The 22593-nt window shown below is 35.7% G+C and overlaps 1 protein-coding gene across 1 annotated transcript in view; it reads left to right on the top strand.

Annotated features, from left to right (window-relative positions):
• LOC149794684 (galactocerebrosidase-like) overlaps positions 1-22593 on the top strand; it is an 86237-nt gene that overhangs the window by 4274 nt on the left and 59370 nt on the right. The window contains exons 3-4 of the mRNA XM_089964292.1: positions 13432-13495; positions 18994-19082. Coding sequence (XP_089820418.1) covers positions 13432-13495; positions 18994-19082 — 153 coding nt within the window. The remainder of the gene's footprint in view (positions 1-13431; positions 13496-18993; positions 19083-22593) is intronic.

The raw sequence follows: 22593 nt of genomic DNA, 5'->3' as shown, positions 1-22593 counted from the left end.
ATTGCTGATAAATATCAGAGATGGTTTCAACACTAAGCAGTTAGAAGGAAGAAATGGTTTTGTCTTTTTGGAAATTAATTTCAGCCAGAGTATTGGTCCCACTGAGTGACTCTTGTTTGAGATTGATGGAGGCTGAGGCCAAAAACTACCATTATCATTCATGGGAGAAAATTAAGTCCTTTTTAAAAAATAAAACTTTGGATGCTTTTTAATTTTTTACGTTAATTTCAGCCAGAGTATTGGTCCCACTGAGTGACTCTTGTTTGAGATTGATGGAGGCTGAGGCCAAAAACTACCATTATCATTCGTGGGAGAAAATTAAGTCCTTTTTTTAAAAATAAAATTTTGGATGCTTTTTAATTTTGTAATTTCTGATATATTAATAGTATTGGGTAGAACTTGAAAGGTGGAATTCTGATATCTGTAAACTTGTTATCATATTTAACTCCACCCTTTCCCAAACTGATTACCAGTAACTCCACCCTGTCCCAAACTGATTATCATATGTAACTCCACCCTTTCCCAAACTGCTGATCATGAATATTTCTTGCAAATTATATTCAAAATATGTCATGAAAGGATGAGGATGATGACTTATATTTTGTACCATAAAATGATTTTTTGAATCCTTAAAAGTGTAAATTTTTGTTAGTCTTTAGTCTTTCAAATACTCACTTAGGGGTCAAGCAAGACTTGAATTTTAGGGAAAACTGACTTCTCCATTCAGACAGAATGTGGAAAAGAGAGAGCTGAAATGGGAGAAGTGAGAGCTGAAATGGGAGAAGTGAGAGCTGAAATGGGAGAAGTGAGAGCAAAGCAAGAAGTTATCATTGTATCATTTGCATTTAAAATTTGGTTTTAAGGAATACTTATCTTCAAATTGAAAATTCTGTGTTGTAGATATACATATTATAACTGTATGAATATATAATATTTGTATGCACTGCAGTGTATGCATACTTGAATGTGTGTATGTTTAGATGGAGTTGCAGATGAGCAACCTGAACTTTACAAAAAAATGTTTTGGGAGTTAATTCAAAATTAAATGTGAATCTTTTTGGACTGTCAATTTTTGGAATAGTCTTGAAAAGTAGAAAAATTGCTTGCTCAAGTGGCAGTTTACGTTGATCTAATCTAGGAACTCCTATCAATTTGACTTAGCTACAATATATCGTTCCTGATAAAACCGGCCTTAGCCAATCACTCAGTTGAAGCAGTCAGGTTGGATATTAATGAACTAGATCCTTCTTTCCAACTGAATCAAAGAACAAATATTGCACCACACGTGTAATGTGGATGCAACTATTTTTAGAAAGAGATTTTCTTATTATGACCACTCACATTTTCTAGCTTTGGTACAACAGTCAGTAGATAAGATTGCAGATGTTTGGTTTGAATAGTTGTCTGCACACTCGCAATGACATCATGTATTTTATGGGTCAGACTAAATTTGAATTTTAGGGAGAAGTGACTTCTCCTTTTGGATAGAGTAGGGAGAAAGCTGATCAGGAAGAGGTGGGAGTTGTATGTATCAATGTGTATATGTTTTCATTATTATTATTTGCTTTCCTTCTCTTATTGAATTATGTCCTGTATTTCATAGGGTGCATATTTACATTTCACATTGGTTGTAAGCTTTACTTTATTTTCAAGTTTATTATACCGGTAAATACATTTTGTATAAAAGTTATCATTGTGTTCATGTGTGTTTGGATGGAGAGATACATGCCCTGTATTTTAGCCATATGACTTTATCAAGGAGCACTGCAGAAACTATACGTTGTAATTAATTTTAAGTGACATGAGTAATGAGATTACAGTATTGTAATTGCAGGTTGGTAAAAGTGCTTCGTTAATATCAATTAAACAATGATTTTTAACTTTCCCTAAGTTTAGTATAAAATTGCAATCGAAAAAATGTATAAACTACTTTTAAACTTTGAAACAACTCCTGTAAAATGTATATGAGAGTAAATGCACTAATGGCTTCATACCCTACTGTTCGTCATAATTTAATTATTGCTGAAAAAATATTACTGTTACTATTCATAGACAACACACCGAAGCATTACATGCATGACGTGAGTGCATCTATTTTTAGAAAGAGGCTTCATTTCTAGCATTGTTAGAACAATCCAGTGATAGGATTGCAAATATATGGTTTTATTATTTGCCTACATACTTGTAGCAATATCAAAAATAAAAATCACAGGACGAAGTCATTTTTGGTTTCCTAACAGAAAAAGGTGAAGTTTATATTTTTAGGCAACTTATTCACCACTTTTTTTGGTATTTGTTAGATAGTTTTTACTAAGCTGCTTTTTTGTAATTCACTTAGCTGTATTTTTTGTATTTCACAGAAATGAATGATGTAAGGAAACAACCCGGACCATAACAGTGCTTATTGAATTGCACAATATAACATTGTCCCATGTGTTTCTGGCCTTTAAAAATGTTATTTTTAGACCGAAGTTTGTGTCACTTACTATTCAGACTTTGCTCTGTATGAATTATATATTTTCCGTGATGTATGTACCCAATAAATTACAAAACTGCCTCAAAAAGACATACTTCCAAGATAAATCAATGTCGGCCATTATTACCCATTAACAGGTTCACATTTGGTTTCAGATCAATTTTATGAAGAAATTAACACAAGCATGTCCGTTGAAATCTTTAAGAAACATGTTTAGAATGTGCTTTTACCAATTCTGCTCTTAAAACACAAATTGTTGTTTAAGTATTGATGTTTTAAATTTGAATGCACAACTTCACCAGTATGTTTTCCTCATCAAATGATAGCTCGCAGAATTTGGGAACAAATGTTAACTTGCTGATGAAAGACATAATAGCTATTGAAATGAATAAAATCCCAGAGTAGGAATGTTGCTATCAGTATGCAAACTATAACACACTTGTTTGCATGCAATATTTGTATGTGACAGAGGATGTTTCAGCAAAAGTGAGTTTGTTATCACACCACTCAACAAATTTTTATAACTTTTGCTGTCATCGCAGACTTGGTGATGATGGGTGTGATTCCACAGACATTTTAGTTTGTAATTTTCTTTTTTCTCAATATGTCAGGTTGTCCTTTATTCTTATGGTAATTCCATTGTAGTTGAATCTGCAGCTTAGGAAAATGAAGACCAATAGTTTGTAGGACTGGGAGAGGAAGGGGAATTAACATTTATCAAAATGTTTTTGTTGGTTTTCATTGCACTTTCAACACATATATCTATTTAGTTGCCATGAAAATGTGAGCTAAGTGCCTTTCTTAAGTAAACATGGAGGCAGCAGGCCCAGGCTGGCTTGGTCTGGTATTGAACCACAACTATTGGATTAGGTGTCTGACACACTACCAACTGAGCTAGTGTGGTTTCTCCAGGAGGGAATTAAATATTATGAAATTATTGAAGAGTGAAACAATCATCAGAATATTATTGATTTTAAGCTTTTGATTATTGATTCTAAGAATTGCATTCTGATCCCATCCCAATTTAATAAGAGTACAGTATATTCTATTCATGCAAGGCTTTAGTTAATGTACGAACATTTTTCCCAGTTGTGTTTTTCTTTTTTGCACGTCTTTCCAGCCAGATTTTGCAGCTTCTCTTCAGATATTCAAATTGGAAATAGGTGGAGATGGAGAAAGTGGAGGTACCAGTACATGCAAATGAGAATGCAGTTTAAAGTGCTTTCTGCTCTCTGGCTCATTAGTTGCCTATGCATCTTTCTTGATTCAAGGTCCATATATAGCAATGATATTTTGTTAAGCAAATTAACATGGCTTTTCAACATAGCTAAATAATAGTACAGTTGAACCCAGTTATGTCGCCGGCCTAGGGGTTTGCCAAAAAGCGTCGAGATAACTGATGATCGAGATAAACGAAAACCAATATGGCGGCAATATATTAACATGTGCTTGAAATTTCTTTATGTACATGATGTGCGTTAATAAATGAGAATGTACATGTACGTGTTTTTGGAGGTTTTTTTTACACAACAGCGTTGCCGCGATTTGTTTGATGAAGCGATCGGCATGCTATAAAAATGTACATACATGTTTGCTAACAACAAAAGCATATGTGCACCAACTAACAGCAGAGATTTACCAGTATACAATACAAACCACCATCGATTCTCAATACAAACCTTTATTATATTCTCCAACATTGCAAACACAAAGATCGCTCACAAAATCACAAAAAACGTGCGGGGTGTAGTTCGTTTTTACAAAAAGCTAACCAGTGTCAAAATTAAATTCGCGAGTCATTTCACTCTGACACAGCTCTGAAAAGTATCGTACACGCTGTTACTATCAAAAGACCGTGTTCTTGCAAAATAGGATCTCCATTCCCACGAAAGAAACTTACACGAGTCAACACCTGGCAATATTGGACCATATATATTACTGTAGCATAAGATAACACCCAATATAGGGATTCTTTCACTCCTGTATTTTGAGAAATAAATAATTATTTTTAATTATGCAAAACTTGTTTATTTGTTGTTTGCTATTTCTTCTTGCAGAGTTTAAGTCTCTGTAACCGTAACACGGGATTGATGGCAAAAGGAAAAGATCAATGAGTAAAATGCACAAATATTATTTACACCGCCTGGATTTATGTTTGGTGACATACTCCTTCTTCAAAATATCACAGCCAGTTGTAAATTAATTGACAAACTTTGCCTTGATACATACATCATAGAACATCTGTTTTAACTTTTTATCATATCTCAGCCAACAAACAGAAGGATTAGCCATTCCATTAATTGTATCTGTTCTATTCGCGTCTTCAGAAGTCGGCCAGTTGTAGGTATAGTACGGTAGCAAATTTGGCCTTCTTTTGTGCTCGAGATATTAGGGTTCGGCGACATAAAAGAATCGACATAACCGATGAGAAAATGCTAAGACAAAGAGAGAATTTGGCGGTTCCACTTCAAAAACGTCGACTTAATAGGGTTGGCGAGTTAACCGAGGTCGAGATAAGTGGGTTCGACTGTAGTAAACGAGTGTCTTATAGTATAATTAGTAACATGGCTTTCCTACATAGCTAAATAATAGTAGTAAACGAGTGTCTTATAGTATAATTAGTAACATGGCTTTCCTACATAGCTAAATAATAGTAGTACACGAGTGTCTTATAGTATAATTAGTAACATGGCTTTCCTACATAGCTAAATAATAGTAGTAAACGAGTGTCTTATAGTATAATTAGTAACATGGCTTTCCTACATAGCTAAATAATAGTAGTAAACAAGTGTCTTATAGTATAATTAGTAACATGGCTTTCCTACATAGCTAAATAATAGTAGTAAACGAGTGTCTTATAGTATAATTAGTAACATGGCTTTCCTACATAGCTAAATAATAGTAGTAAACAAGTGTCTTATAGTATAATTAGTAACATGGCTTTCCTACATAGCTAAATAATAATAGTAAATGAGTGTCTTATAGTATAATTAGTTGTTGTTGTTGTTCTAGGGTTTGACGCCATTTTTCAGCACAAGATAGGCTATACATGGCGGCCAGTATAACTGGTGGAGGAAGAACCCTGGAAAACCCAGGGAAGAACCACCGACCCACGAGAAGCTACTGGCAGGCTTTCCCATGTGAAAACTTATGCTTGTTCACCATGGGAAAAGTAAAGCTTGTTCAACCATGTAAAAATTAAAGCTATTGTTCAAGCATGTGAAATCTAAAGCACTGTTCAACTGTGTGAAAATTAAAGCTTGTTCAACCATGTAAAAACTAAAGATATTGTTAAACCATGTGAAAACTAAAGCTATTGTTCAACCATATGAAAACTAAAGCTTGTTCAACCATGTTAAAACTAAAGCTATTGTTCAACCATGTGAAAACTTAAGCTATTGTTCAACCATATGAAATCTAAAGCTATTGTTCAACCATGTGAAAACTAAAGCTTGTTCAACCATGTGAAAACTAAAGCTATTGTTCAACCATGTGAAAACTAAAGCTTGTTCAACCATGTAAAACTAAAGATATTGTTAAACCATGTGAAAACTAAAGCTATTGTTCAACCATGTGAAAACTAAAGCTTGTTCAACCATGTGAAAAATAAAGCTTTTTCAACCATGTTAAAACTAAAGCTATTGTTCAACCATGTGAAAACTAAAGGTATTGTTCAACTATGTAAAAACTAAAGCTATTGTTCAACCATGTGAAAACTAATGTTCAACCATATGAAAACTAAAAGCTTGTTCAATCATGTGAAAACTAAAGCTATTGTTCAACCATGTGAAAACTAAAGCTATTGTTCAACTATGTGAAAACTAAATCTTTTGTTCAACCATGTGAAAACTAAAGTTTGTTCAACCATGTGAAAACAAAAGCTTGTTCAATCGTTTGAAAACTAAAGCTATTGTTCAGCCATGTGAAAACTAACACTATTGGTCAACCATATGAAAACTAAAACTATTGTTCAGCTATGTAAAAACTAAATCTATTGTTCAACCATATGAAAACTAAAACTATTGTTCAGCTATGTAAAAACTAAAGCTATTGTTCAACCATGTGAAAACTAAAGTTTGTTCAACCATGTGAAAACTAAAGCTTGTTCAATCATGTGAAAACTAAAGCTATTGTTCAACCATGTGAAAACTAAAACTATTGTTCAACCATGTGAAAACTAAAGTTATTGTTCAACTATGTGAAAACTAAATCTATTGTTCCACCATGTGAAAACTAAAGTTTGTTCAACCATATGAAAACTAAAGCTTGTTCAATCATGTGAAAACTAAAGCTATTGTTCAACCATGTGAAAACTAAAGCTATTGTTCAACTAAGTGAAAACTAAAGCTCTAAACATTCTATTACATTTCAGCCAAATTTAGCTTGAAGTTTAATCTCAACAAAACCTGATGGATTCAGTTATGACCATGTTCAGTTTATTTCTTGGAGTTATATCCCTTGTTCATTTTAGCATGGGCACTGTTAATATACAGTATAGCTTCCACATGGTTTGTTGGATTGGATTTTAACCAAATTTTCTATGAAGCTTCATCCCAATAAGTGCTCAGACAGGTTTAATGATGAGCACTTATTGCACATATTTCTTTGAGTTTTGGTCCTTGAGCAACTGAACATGTTAAACTGTGTTAGCTCAGTTGATAGAACATTGTGTGTGTAATCCAAAAGTCACATGTTTGATACCTGCCCAGCCAGTCTGTGATCCCTTAATGCGCATTTCCACTGCATGATATAGCCAATATTGTCTTAAACGTGGCATCTAGAGAGAGCCTGAGTGTCTACACAGGACCCCAGGATTGGGGATAGAGAGAGCCTGAGTGTCTACACAGGACCTCAGGATTGGGGATAGAGAGAGCCTGAGTGTCTACACAGGAGCCCAGGATTGGGGATAGAGGGAGCCTGAGTGTCTACACAGGACCTCAGGATTGGGGATAGAGAGAGCCTGAGTGTCTACACAGGAGCCCAGGATTGGGGATAGAGAGAGCCTGAGTGTCTACACAGGACCCCAGGATTGGGATAGAGAGAGCCTGAGTGTCTACACAGGACCCCAGGATTGGGGATAGAGAGAGCCTGAGTGTCTACACAGGAGCCCAGGATTGGGGATAGAGAGAGCCTGAGTGTCTACACAGGACCCCAGGAATGGGGATAGAGAGAACCTGAGTGCTCTCCAGCATATCGTTAAGGGAATACTATTTGATGCAGCCTTTTTGACCTGTGGTGTATCCTATGATGATTTTTCAGCTGAAAATGGGTGCAGTTTATTTTACAAATTGGACTTTGTATCTTTACTTTGTGCCTTTTTTATGCCTAAACTTTCTCAGCAATATATTATGTACTTAGATACATACACGCGCACACACACACACACACACACATGGTTTATTTGCCTCCATACACTTATAAGTTGGAATATACTTTCACAAGCACCATCTTCCTTTCTTGATCTGATATTGTAATTGCTTTCATGGATTGAATGAAATATCTTAGGTCTCTGTCTCCTGCTTTGTCAGTGGCTTCTTAGAATTTCCACATCCATTGACCAGCCTTGTTCAGAAAGCTTCTACAGTCTAGTTGAGTCACTTCTTTCTTTGAATGCCATTTAAAGACCCAGGCATGAACAGGTGCTTTGAATGTCAATGTAAAGACACAGTCATCAACAGGTGCTTTGAATGTCAATGTAAAGACCCTGGCATCAACAGACCTTTGAATGTCAATGTAACAACACAGGCATCAACAGGTGCTTTGAATGTCAATGTAAAGACCCTGGCATCAACAGGTGCTTTGAATGTTAATGTAACAACACAGGCATCAACAGGTGCTTTGAATGTCAATGTAAAGACCCTGGCATCAACAGGTGCTTTGAATGTCAATGTAAAGACACAGTCATCAACAGGTGCTTTGAATGTCAATGTAAAGACCCTGGCATCAACAGACCTTTGAATGTCAATGTAACAACACAGGCATCAACAGGTGCTTTGAATGTCAATGTAAAGACCCTGGCATCAACAGGTGCTTTGAATGTTAATGTAACAACACAGGCATCAACATGTGCTTTGAATGTCAATGTAAAGACCCTGGCATCAACAGGTGCTTTGAATGTCAATGTAACAACACAGGCATCAACAGGTGCTTTGAATGTCAATGTAAAGACCCTGGCATCAACAGGTGCTTTGAATGTCAATGTAAAGACATTCATCAACAGGTGCTTTGAATGTCAATGTAAAGACCCTGGCATCAACAGACCTTTGAATGTCAATGTAACAACACAGGCATCAACAGGTGCTTTGAATGTCAATGTAAAGACACAGGCATCAACAGGTGCTTTGAATGTTAATGTAAAGACCCTGGTATCAATAGGCTTTTGAATGTCAATGTTAAGACACATGCGTCTACAGGTGCTTTGAATGTCAATGTAAAGACCCAGGCATCAACAGGTCTTTTAATGTCAATGTAACGACACAGGCATCAACAGGTGCTTTGAATATCAGTGTACAGAACCAGGCATCAAAAGACCTTTGAATACACTGGACAACAAATTTTTACAAAAGTCATGTTACTGAAATAAAATTAGTCAATTCTTATCAATTTTTATGTGCTGAACACGAATATGACAGTCAAATTGCAAAATTGGCTCTAGTTTTTTTGTAATCTGCAAGAAATTAATGTTTACATAACGAAATGCATTCCAATAGTAAAAGGTCAACTGTAATAGCCTACCTATAAAAAATCAAGTCATTGACTACATCTTAGATTTCTTCGCCTGTCTCTTGTACAGCTGTTCGGGAGCATCTCTGAGGAGTGTCCAGCAGTAGTCAGCCAGCATTGTAGTGGACCATTTTCCCTGGTATCTTTGTTCCATTGTTGCGATATCTTGATGAAAACGTTCGCCGTGTTCATCACTAACAATACCACAATTGCTAGGAAAGAAATCCAAATGGGAATGAAGGAAGTGAATCTTTAGAGACATATTGCAGCCAAGTTTCTTATACTTCATCAACATGTCTTCTACTAGTTCCTTATAGTTTTCTGCCCTAACATTTCCGAGGAAGTTTGTAGAAACTAGGCGAAAAGCATTCCATGCTTGTTTCGCGTCACCTTCCAGCAAGTTGTTGAACCGGTCATCTTTGAAAAGCTCTCGAATCTGAGGACCCACAAAAACTCCCTCTTTAATCTTTGCTTCGCTGAGTCGAGGGAATTTTTCATGCAGGTATCGGAATGCTGGCAAAGTCCGGTCAATGGCTTTCACGAAGTTCTTCATCAAACCTAGTTTGATGTGAAGGGGTGGTAGCAAGATTTTCTGAGCCTCAACCAGAGCTGGGTGTTGGATATTCTTCTCTCCAATGGCTACATTCTGCCTGTGAGTCCATTCCTTCCTCATGTAGTGCATTTCCCTTGCTCGGCTATCCCACTCGCATAAGAAACACATGTATTTTGTATATCCTTGCTGCAGTCCCATTAAAAGGGCAACTACCTTCAAATCACCACAGAGGTGCCAGCTCTACTTGTTATACTCAATGGAATTCAGTAGCTGCCTTAAGTTATCGTATGTCTCTTTCATGTGGACAGCATACGCTACTGGAATAGATGGAAGAATGTTTCCATTGTGCAAAAGCACAGCCTTGAGACTCAGTTTCGAAGAGTCCACAAATAGTCTCCATTCTTGTGGGTCATGAGTGATTTTTAAAGCATTCATGAGGCCCTCAATATCGGAACAGAATATCAGATTACTTTCCTTTCTGAAGAAAGGCTCCAATTGCTGGTGGCGCTTTCGATATGCAGTAATTGTGACATCTTCTTCTAGAAGATTCCATTGTTGGAGTCTTGATCCTAGCAATTCTGCCTTGTTCTTTGATAAGTCCAAATCACGAATCAGGTCATTTAGTTCTTCCTGTGTTATTCTGTGTGGGGTTGATGATGCACCACAGTGAAAATCTGGATCACTGCATGCTGATGGACCAGGAGAAGAACAGGTCGACTCACCTTTGTCTTCGTCAGATGAATCAAGAGAATATTCTGCTGGAGGTTCTGGAATAGGAAGTCCCTCACCATGTGGAACTGGTCTCAATGCAGACGGAATGTTTGGGTAGACTATTCTCGACTTCTTTCGCTTCGTTATTCCGCCGGAAAGAGGAGGAACCAAGCAGAAGTAACAGTCATTTAGGTGGTTGCTTGGCTCTCTCCACACCATTGGGACTGCAAACGGCATTGATGACCTTTTGCAATTCAACCACTGTGAAAGCTGTGTTGTACATGTAGCACAGCATATATGCGGAGCCCAAGGCTTGTCTTGGTCACCAACCTTGCATCCGAAGTAAAGATGATATGCCTTCTTCACTTGAGAATTGATACTTTTCTTCTGGTTGGCAAATGTCACTTCCCCACAAATATAGCAAAAATTGTCCGCGGTATTAACACACTTTCGAGGCATTACTGTTCTTTATTGTACGTAAATGGATAAAATAATAAGTTTTATGTAACAGTAGCTTGAACTGTCTCGCACAACGTCTAAAATATTTTAAATGCTGAACCTATCTGATTGGGCTTTATATAGTACACTGCTTACGTCAGCTTCAGCAGCCGCCTGGCATTAGTATAATAGGCCTACACATGTATAGTACACTGCTGACGTCAACTTACTTCAGCAGCCGCATGGCATTAGTATTGCATTGCATCAGAAAATGATGCAATCAACTGTGGATGATGTGAGCATGATGGTATTATGCAATGTTACATCATTATTCCGGATGTTGCTGCAGTCCTACTGGAGAAATTTACACAGTGAAACATAGAAAATGAGGTATATGAATATCTTCAAAACGAGAGCCAATACAAATTTTTCACGGTTATATTCGTGTTCGGCACACCAAAATACTACAGATTAGGGCCTTTTCAAGTCAGTAATGATTTCACTGTTGACCAGTGATATCAATTTAAAGACCCAGGCATCAACATGCGTTAGGATGTCAATTTAAAGACCCAGGCATCAACATGTCTTTTAACTATGGTGACTCAAATAAATTTTACTCTAGCTTTTTTCACAAGGCAGTACATGCCAGACTTTTAAGCTAAACTCCCATTTGTTAACACAGACATCAAGGGCTGGGAATGAAGAAGCTTTCCTTTTTGTGCCTGGGATGTATCCCTTTGCTACACATAGCAAGTGGCTGAATTTTAGCAATCAGAACATAGTTTAAATCCCTTCCATATCTGGGAGTCAGTCACATGTATTGTTTTGCCTACTGAATATGAACTAGACCCCTTCTATGTCTGTGAGTCAGTTGAATATATGGCTCACATACTCAGTGTGACTTAGATCCTTTTCTTGCTTGAGTCAGTCACATGTATGATTTACATACTAAGTATGAGTTAGATCCCTTCCATATCTGGGAGTCAGTCTCTTGTATGGCTTGCATACTCAATTTGACCTAGATCCCTTCTATGCCTGGGAGTCAGTCTCTTGTATGGCTTGCATACTCAATTTGACCTAGATCCCTTCTATGCCTGGGAGTCAGTCTCTTGTATGGCTTGCATACTCAATCTGACCTAGATCCTTTCCATGCCTGGGAGTCAGTCTCTTGTATGGCTTGCATACTCAATCTGACCTAGATCCTTTACATGCCTGGGAGTCAGTCTCTTGTATGGCTTGCATACTCAATCTGACCTAGGTCCTTTACATGTCTGTGAGTCATTTACATGTATGGCTTGCATACTCCATATATCCTAGGTCCCTTCCTTGTCTGTGAGTCAATTACATGTGTGGCTTGCTTACTCAATATGACCTAAATCTCTTCTACTTCTGAGAATCAGTCACATGTATAACTTGAATACTCGATATGGCAGCTTAACATTGCTCCATAATGCTATAGATAATTTGTTATGCTCTAGCTGATGGAAAAAAATGCATTCTTATCTATATCTGCATTGCTTAAAGCCCATAAAGCATGCCCTACTAAAGGGGCCAACCTCATGCTAGCCTAGTGACCCAGGATATAATACAGGAAGGGTTTCATGGCATGCTACCTACTCACTAGAGATGATGCCTTGGGTGTTCCATTTACCTGATTTGGGATAAGTCTTCACACCCTTTTTTCATGAAATGGGAGATACTCTTTCCTGTAAAACCATGCCCTTCTTGAATATACAGTCTCCTAATGAAAAGAGTGGTTGAGTTTCTTTACAACACAATTCCATCATGATCCAACTCCAGGTCTTTCAAGATTATATCTCTCACAGCCAACATATTCAGGCTCATGAGTTCACCATGAATACCCAGAGATTGGTTCTCTGTGTTATTCAGTAGGGAGACCTTTGAAGTTAAAACTACAGGGTGAGGAGTTCACAAGACCCCTACAGATCACCCTTGTAGCAATAAACTACCTATCAAACCCAATGATTAAAGTTTTGGACTACAGGTAGTAACATCTCAACAACTGAGATTTTCTCTCTTGGTTCATAGCACATTTCTTTGCTGTAGGATTTGCAAGGATGACAGAATATCTGGGTAGTGTCCACCCACTGGCATTCTTTCAACTGAATAGGGTTTGCCCACTCATAAGTGCTGATTACACATCAGTTTCCTGGACATGAAGGCCATAGTAAATATTTTGAACTTGTGGCTGCTGTCTGCAAAGGCAGTGGGTGGTGATGTAAACCTATCTGAGATGATATGGAAAGTAAAGCTGTGCCCCTTGGTATATTTTATTCATTTTGAACATTGTTTTGCAAGTTCATATATATTTGCGTACATTCTTCTCACATTATTGTAATTTTCTATCTGTTCCACTCATTCAGTCCAGAAAGGTGGGGTGGGGTGGGGATCCATGACCTGTGGATGTATTTCGTGTACTCTGTGGATTTTTTTCCATAAGATTGTATCATGTCCACATGCCATGTCAAAATAATAATTATATTACTGGCATTATCTGTTTTTATTTCAGCCTAACTTTGCTGCATCTTTGCATATCCTGAAGGTTGAGATAGGAGGTGATGGGCAGAGTACAGGTATCAGTAACCTAAATTTGTATTGTATCAAGGCTGGTTACGCAGCCAAGCACAATTTTGATAATTTTGCCATAAAGTTTGAGTTTTGTTTGGTGCAGTGTGTTGCAAAAATGATTTAATACATATGAAAAATGTTACAGATTTGTGTCTTTAATTGTTTCTAATTTAGATAGACATGGTTCGAACAGAAATGGATCTCATATAGAAGGTTTTGGCATTTCTCTGGCCTTGCTTTAAATGTTCTTTATACCAGAGCCAATTTTTGTTTTGCTTGTTTATATAGGAATTTTGTTAACTTTTTTAAAATAAAAAATTGTTTTGTTGGTTAGAAATCATCACTGACCTAATAATTGTTAAGATTTATTGAATTTCAGTCAATGTATAGACAAATTAAATAAAGCAGATGATGATACAGGTTACAGGTAGACAGACCCCCTTTCATTTTACTAGATAAATATTAAAGTTGTCATTTGTTGGTATAGTAATCAGAATTTATTCTAGGCCTTAAAATTTAAAGGTGAAATCCACCCTTCTTTTAAAAAAAACCTGGGATATTGTCAAAATATAGGAAGTCTTTAGTGAAAACATAAAGAGAGAGATCTAAATACAGTGCATAATTTTTGCACAATCATCTCGTTTATATTGTGTCACTGTTTGGGAGAAATTAGAGTTTCAATCATCTTAGAATAGACCCTGAGTAACTTTTAACAGATATATGTTTTATACAGTGTTAGATATTATGAACTCCAAAAACAGCAATCCCTTATGGTGGTGAATAGCAGATCAAAAACACTGCAGTGATTCCCTCCCTTTCCAGAATCCCCATCCCCCACATTTTAATAGCTTATTGGCTTATACATGATGTGGATCTAGATGCAAACAACATAGACCCTCATAGACTCATGATAAACTCAGTATAGACTCATGATAAACTCAGTGTAGACTCATGATAAATTCAGTATAGACTCATGATAAACTCGGTATAGACTCATGATAAACTCAATATAGACTCAAGATAAACTCAATATAGACTCAAAATAAACTCAGTATTGACTCAAGATAAACTCAGTATAGACTCATGATAAACTCAGTATAGGCTAAAGATAAAGTCAGTATAAAATGCTGATAAGCTCCATATAGACACATGATAAACTGAGTGTAGATGCATGATAAACTCAGAATAGACTCAAGATAAACTCCTATAGATTTGTGATAAACTCGGTGTAGATTCATAAGCTAAACTCGATGTAGACTCATGATAAACTCAGTATAGACTCAAGATAAACTCCTATAGATTTGTGATAAACTCGGTGTAGATTCAAAAGCTAAACTCGATGTAGACTCATGATAAACTCAGTATAGACTAAAGACAACCTCAGTATAGACTCAACATAAATTCAGCATAGACTTATGATAAACTCATGGATCTGTTGATTGTATTTAGTTGTAATCTTGTATATTATGGATTGACAAAGTAGTTCTTTGTAATAAGCCATTTTTATTATCAACTTGCTATTAGTACTTTGTGGGGAGATAGCATTTCTCAGAGTTGAGGTATAAATGCATCTGATTAAGAGTAACTTAACTATTCAAAAGTACATAGTGAAATCTGTTTTTCATGCTCCAGTCACTTTTCTAATTTGATATTTTCTTCGGGCCTTACAGTCATCAAAAACTGCTCTTTTTTATTCCCACCCTAGTTAAGCTAGTTTTCTGTTTGTGAATCCCACACTTTTGTATGTTGGTCTCTTTTTTTTCTGACACTGATTATGGCTTCATTTTACTTACAATTACCCTCTCCTATTAACATGCAGATTAGTCTTAGATTCATGCATTGAAAAACACCTTGCTTACCTAGTTCATTTACTCTAGCTGTTGCTTTGTGTTGAACAAGCTGTTGCATTGAATTAATATGCTATGAGTTATTATGTTTATGCATAATTCCTCCTTTGCAAAGTTTTTCTTTATTGATATTTAAATTTAAATGTGAAAGCTTGGTAAACATCAGTAGTTTTAACCATGTATGCACACTTATACTGAAAATAAACTGACAGTGATGTTCTCACTGGCATTTGAATGAGTTCTTCCTATCTGTAATAAAGTCAGGGTCATTTCAGATTGTTACTTGGTAAAGGTTTGTATCACCTTGGATTCTTATAATCTTCGACTTGATCTTTATCACAAAATGTTTAATTTGACTGGTTATGTTTAATTTGACTGGTTATGTTTAATTTGACTGGTTATGTTTAATTTGACTGGTTATGTTTAATTTGACTGGTTGTGTTTAATTTGACTGGTTATGTTTAATTTGACTGGTTGTGTTTAATTTGACTGGTTGTGTTTAATTTGACTGGTTGTGTTTAATTTGACTGGTTGTGTAAGGTATTTGAAGTATTAGCATAATCCTTTATTTCCAGCAGTCCATTACCATTCACCAAAAAAGTTAAATACAGATCATTAAATTTCTGATTGCCTGTCCATCTGTCACACTTTAATTTCTGATTGCCTGTCAGACTGTTGCACTTTAATTTCTGCTCTGTAACTATAAAAATGTTTGACATTAAAAATACCCTGATATGGACTTTCTCATGATGTTGCATCACATATTCACATTTCTCTTTTCAAGGGCATGGTCACAGACCAAAGTATATTTTATTTTATTTTGACTTTTCACTCACATTTCAACTGTTGTACATTGAGGGTAAATTTTCAAAGCTCTTATGTATGGAGGGGTTAAACTTGTACATGTACTATTATGATCTCTTCTGTCACAATTATGCAAGACAGAGATATTATTTTTCTCTGTGTGTGTGTGATTTGGATTTTTTATGTAGCTTTAATGGACGGTCTAACCACTAGGCCACAGGAGCAGTTTATTTTTCTGATGACATCATTATTGGCTAAGTAAAGTTCATACATTTAGCTAAGTTCCTCTGACACACATGCATGCGGTCATAAAAGATGTTGGCTGTATTTATTCTGGGGAGTACTGCTTTGTCATAATGAGGTCACAATGAGCCACTTTTCATTCTGTAATAACTTGAATTGGCATTTGGAAAATACTTCCCTGAGCAAGCAAGACATAACATTTTGCAGAATGTTTGTAACATCACTTATGGAGGGTATATTTTGTATCTAAAGATTGCTTAATTGCACCAATCAAATTGTAGAGTTCAGATAAGATAGTCACATAATACCCAACCAATATGATTCTTGTCAATAACACTCAGTCTTGTGTCTTCGGCATGTCTGGCAGGGAACATAAAAAATTACTAACTTCATTAGTAGGGTGGGGGACTGTTAAGTTAGTCTGAGTCATATTTTACAATATAGTTTTTGATACCACTCAGTTGGTATAGAGTCAAAGTGATCTAACGGTCAAATTAAATACTTATTGTCTTTTCATTTTTATTAAGGAAATGTGCATGGTCTGATGTTCCAAATTTATGTTACACATCCACCAAGTCCCCTTCCCAGATCATAATAGGAATGCTAAGAATATTATAATAGGTATGCATCAACATTTATACACATGTAAACAACCTAAACATATTATAATAGGTATGCATCAACATTTATACACATGTAAACAACCTAAACATATTATAATAGGTATGTATCAACATTTATACACATGTAAACAACCTAAACATATTATAATAGGTATGCATCAACATTTATACACATGTAAACAACCTAAACATATTATAATAAGTATGCATCAACATTTATACACATGTAAACAACCTAAACATATTATAATAGGTATGCATCAACATTTATACACATGTAAAGAACCTAAGCATATTATAGTAGGTATGCATCAACATTTATGCACACATAAACAACCTAAGCATATTATAGCAGGTATGCATCAACATTTATACACACGTCAACATTTGTACACACGTAAACAACCTAAACATATTATAGCAGGTGTGCATCAACATTCGTACACACGTAAACAACCTAAACATATTATAGCAGGTGTGCATCAACATTCGTACACACGTAAAGAACCTAAACATATTATAGCAGGTGTGCATCAACATTTGTACACACGTAAACAACCTAAACATATTATAGCAGGTGTGCATCAACATTTGTACACACGTAAAGAACCTAAACATATTATAATAGGTGTGCATCAACATTTGTACACACGTAAAGAACCTAAACATATTATAATAGGTATGCATCAACATTTGTACACACGTAAAGAACCTAAACATATTATAATAGGTATGCATCAACATTTGTACACACGTAAAGAACCTAAGCATATTATAGTAGGTATGCATCAACATTTGTACACACGTAAACAACCTAAGCATATTATAGTAGGTATTCATCAACATTTGTACACACGTAAAGAACCTAAGCATATTATAGTAGGTATGCATCAACATTTGTACACACGTAAAGAACCTAAGCATATTATAGTAGGTATGCATCAACATTTGTACACACGTAAAGAACCTAAGCATATTATAGTAGGTATGCATCAACATTTATACACACGTAAAGAACCTAAGCATATTATAGTAGGTATGCATCAACATTTATACACACGTAAAGAACCTAAGCATATTATAGTAGGTATGCATCAACATTTATACACACGTAAACAACCTAAGCATATTATAGTAGGTATGCATCAACATTTATAACATGTAAAGAACCTAAACATATTATAATAGGTATGCATCAACATTTATACACATGTAAACAACCTAAACATATTATAATAGGTATGCATCAACATTTATACACATGTAAACAACCTAAACATATTATAATAGGTATGCATCAACATTTATATACATGTAAACAACCAAAGCATATTATAATAGGTATGCATCAACATTTATAAACATGTAAACAACCTAAACATATTATAATAGGTATGCATCAACATTTATACACATGTAACACCCTAAGCATATTATAATAGGTATGCATCAACATTTATACATATGTAACACCCTAAGCATATTATAATAGGTATGCATCAACATTTATACACATGTAAACAACCTAAACATATTATAATAGGTATGCATCAATATGGTCTTAAACATTTGCTATATATATTCACTTATATGTTGAGTCAAACTGCAAGTAAAAAAATATACTGATTTGCCTTAGCATAATATGTCTGCATATCAGGGTCTGTGTTGTTTGTTCTACTAATTATTCCTAACAAACTGCACAGACTCAGATCCTCTGGTGCATTATGTGTAGGCAGATCTGGGTATGTGCAGTTTGCAGTTAGACTCATTTTATAAACTCATCTTATAAGAAAGTGTATATGGTAGTTACACACAGATTCAAAAAGATGTATTCACACAAATGTGTCCATTCCTCCAAATGATACAAAACAGATAAATAAAGACAAGTCTTGTAAACTTGTTAGTTATCCAGTATTTGCAGTAACAGTGGTGATAAGGGATCTTTGGATTATGTTGTTGGTACTAATCATTCTTTTTCTGTTGCAGATGGCACAGAGGCATCCCACATGCACACCCCTTGGGATGAAAATTATGAGCGAGGATATGAATGGTGGCTCATGGTTGAGGCTAAAAAGGTAAGTGACTTTAATAGATGACTGCCCCATGTTTGCTGGTGTCTTGTCTCTTAATCATTGATGAAATGTAGGTATCACTTTTCTGATACTCTGGTCATTATTGGTGCAGGTGTTAATACTATGGTTAATACTATGGTTGTATAGTGCATTTTTTGTAGTTCTTTGACACTGCTTAATGCATACAATTTGATGGGTATATTCTTTGCATTGCTCGTCACAGGTAAAAGGAGGTCACAGTGATCAACTTTTAAAACTCCTGTAACTTTGCTGGGTATTTGAATATGCCTTAGCTGAGCAGGTGAGACAAAGCAATCTGTGTGATTCTTAGTACAGAAATCTGTTTTGTTTTTGTTGTAGGGTTTAACATCATTTTTCAGCACACGATAGGCTATGCATGGCAGCCAGTATTAATTTTGGAGGAAGAACCCGGGAAGAACCACCAAACCATGAGAAGCTACTGGCAAGCTTTCTCACATACCCACATTGGCCAAATCCTAGACTCGAACCCACACAGACAGAGGTGAGATGGCAGTGATCCATAATGGAGAGCGCTTTAGACCACTCAGGGCCCTGAAATCTGTTTTGTCCGATCCCAGATATTCAGTCCACTGAGTCAAACCATACCCAACCACTGAGTCAAACCATATCCAACCACTGAGTCAAACCATATCCAACCACTGAGTCGAACCATACCCAACCACTGAGTCAAACCATATCCAACCACTGAGTCAAACCATACCCATTTTTTCCTTATTTTATCACACAAAGTTTACTTTCATTTGCATATTAGAACTAAATTAGTATTGTCTGGGCACTTAAGATAAATGGACTTGTGTTGTATACTGCCACTTTGGGTGTTAACATATGATATTTTTATGGCAGTTTGATGCATGTATATGCTCCATGAGGTAATTTTCAGTAGAATTCAGATGGTAGATGTTTTCCTTGAAAACTTTTGTAGCAAACAGCCTACATTGAGAGCCTCTTGCCTCTAATCCAGAACTCGAAGCTTTTAGAGTTGGGATGGTTGTATATGTTCTGGATCACTTTCCTCCTCTGAGCTGACCCCAGAGTTAAATTTTAGTTCAAGAGCTTTTACTTTTAAATCAAATTTTTATTTATCTAAATGATTCTGACCAACAGGAAGTAGTGGGACCTAATTGTAGAGTTTAAAGCAAGATGCTTAATTACTGTTTTGTTTTATCTGAGCCTTATTTTTTTTTAAATTCCATCTTCATCTAATATATCCCTTATTGTGTAAAATTTACTATAGGATTCAGAGATATCCGAGTTATTATGGTAAACTTGCATTATGACTACCTTCATATTTAGGTCACTTACCATTATGCTCTGACTCGGTCCCCACACATTCTGCTATATAAATATGCAGTATATGGTGGTAACCTGTTTACACTTACTGGAATTTTGTTTTTGCTTTATTTCAGAGAAATCTAAACAAACTTTGGCATTGACTTAATGAGAGACAGATTTGTACTTCCCTCAGAATCACAGCTGAAAAGCATAAATGTACCTCATTATTAGAAAACAAAAGGAATCGGAAGAGATAAGCAGTTACATTCCAACTGATAACTATACCTTTTAGAACAAATTTAAACAAAACTGAACATTCAGAGACTTGTTGTATTTACACTGAAATATGATTCATCAGGTTAGTACTGCAATGGTAGTACATACTGTCAACAGTTATGGCAATATCCACATGGTTGTATCACACACAACTTTGAGCCAACAGTGATTTTGATGCAGTAGGGATTAGTACAAATGTACTGTAATAGGGTTCTAGTTTTAGTGTATGTTTTACAGAAATCAAAGTTTCAGTATACAAGTTGAGCAAGTTATTTGACTCTTCAATTGATCTGAACTTTCTCCAGTTCAGATCAGAAGGTTCCATGGTCCAAATGACATATCATGGCTTTGTAGCCAAGAATAGGTTGCCATCAGCAAACAGGGTCTTCATATGCTCCCTCTCTTTGATAAAATATTTAGAGAAATGACCATGCAAGACCCAGTCAAGCATTACATCAAACACACAGAAAAGTCATGGAACAAGAAAGCATCTCTTTTCTCGAATGATAGCCTCAAAAGTTTTGACTTGCCTCTTGAAAATTTCAGCTTAATTAGCATGGTCTCAAAGTGCCTTATTTTTCTACATTATGTTTTGGTCTGAGACATTAAATAAGCTTTTGGCTGTAGTATACTTGCCATGGATCACGTGACCATCTGTCAAGTTGAGAGAGATGGCTGACCTTCGTATTGGAAATGCAGTCAATCTTCACTAGAAGGGTACCTTTATTAGAGGTCAGATTTAAGTGGTCCCTAAAATTAATGTGATGAGGGAATGTATTCAAGGAAAATACAAATTTTTGCTAAATTATGTTTCTCCAGAAATGCCAGATCAAGAAATCTCTTCCAACCTCCCAGAAAAGTGTTCCTTTCCTTGGTGTATGTGATATATAGACAGAAAAGATGAATTTTATCTTTCAGAAAGGCTGGATTGAAGAGGGAATGGAGTCTGTTTTCCTAATGATAGGGTAAATATCCTGTAAGAAACACACCTAAAAGTTGATTTTCAGACCCGGTAACAGATATATAATAACTGTCATGGCAAGAGAAAATGTAACTTCTGTGACCTTGTGTGGAATATAACTTTTGAATTGCTGAAGATATTTTAATGGAATTTGTGGTGTCACTAATTTTCATGGAAACCACATTTTTCTTTTTTTCATTGTTGTTCCAAGCCAGATTTAAAGGTGTGTTGAAAAATGAGCCACATGTCAAACGATTCCCTCGTTCAGTGTTTTCTACTGACACGTTCTTCGCAATCAACAATGCTCTGCTGTTTGATGATTCAGATTCATTACTGTGATAAAATATTTGGTACACACATTTGTTTTGCTTTCATCCATTCTGAACCAAAATTGTGAAAAGCATTTTATATTGTTTCAGTGTACATGTATGTACACAGTATCAGGTAGATGTCTTTTACATTTACTGCCTTAAATTTTGATACAGTACTCACAGTACTGTATCAAAATAATACAGGCCACCATGTATAGCCTATCATGTGCTGAAAAATGATGTTAAACCCAACAACAACAACAACAACAACAAGTACTGTGAGATCAGTAAGGATGGAGAGAAAAAAGAAGGAATGTAAAACATCTAGGTACTATTACCTCTGAGAATGAAAGGAAAAATAATGAAATGATATGCAAAAATTAAATATAATACTTCTTTACAGCCTCACACTTGTACTGGCAGTTTTTTGTTTTTGGTTATCCATCAGTTTGATGACTACATTCTTTGAATATGGCTAGCTATTTACTCACAGCTTACCCTCTTGGATGGTACTGTGACTGTATACTGACAACAGACCTGCCTCACATAATCCTCTGGGAATATGTTATACAGAAATTGATCTTGATCCTGACCAGGATGACACACACACATAATGTGAGGATAAATCTGAAGCTAATTCATGCTCAGAACC

Source organism: Sinohyriopsis cumingii, chromosome 7 (genome assembly GCF_028554795.1).
Source record: "Sinohyriopsis cumingii isolate HCF-2022 chromosome 7, ASM2855479v2, whole genome shotgun sequence".
In the NCBI taxonomy this organism is placed as follows: Eukaryota; Metazoa; Mollusca; class Bivalvia; order Unionida; family Unionidae; genus Sinohyriopsis; species Sinohyriopsis cumingii.
This window is presented reverse-complemented; position numbering and strand designations above follow the sequence as displayed.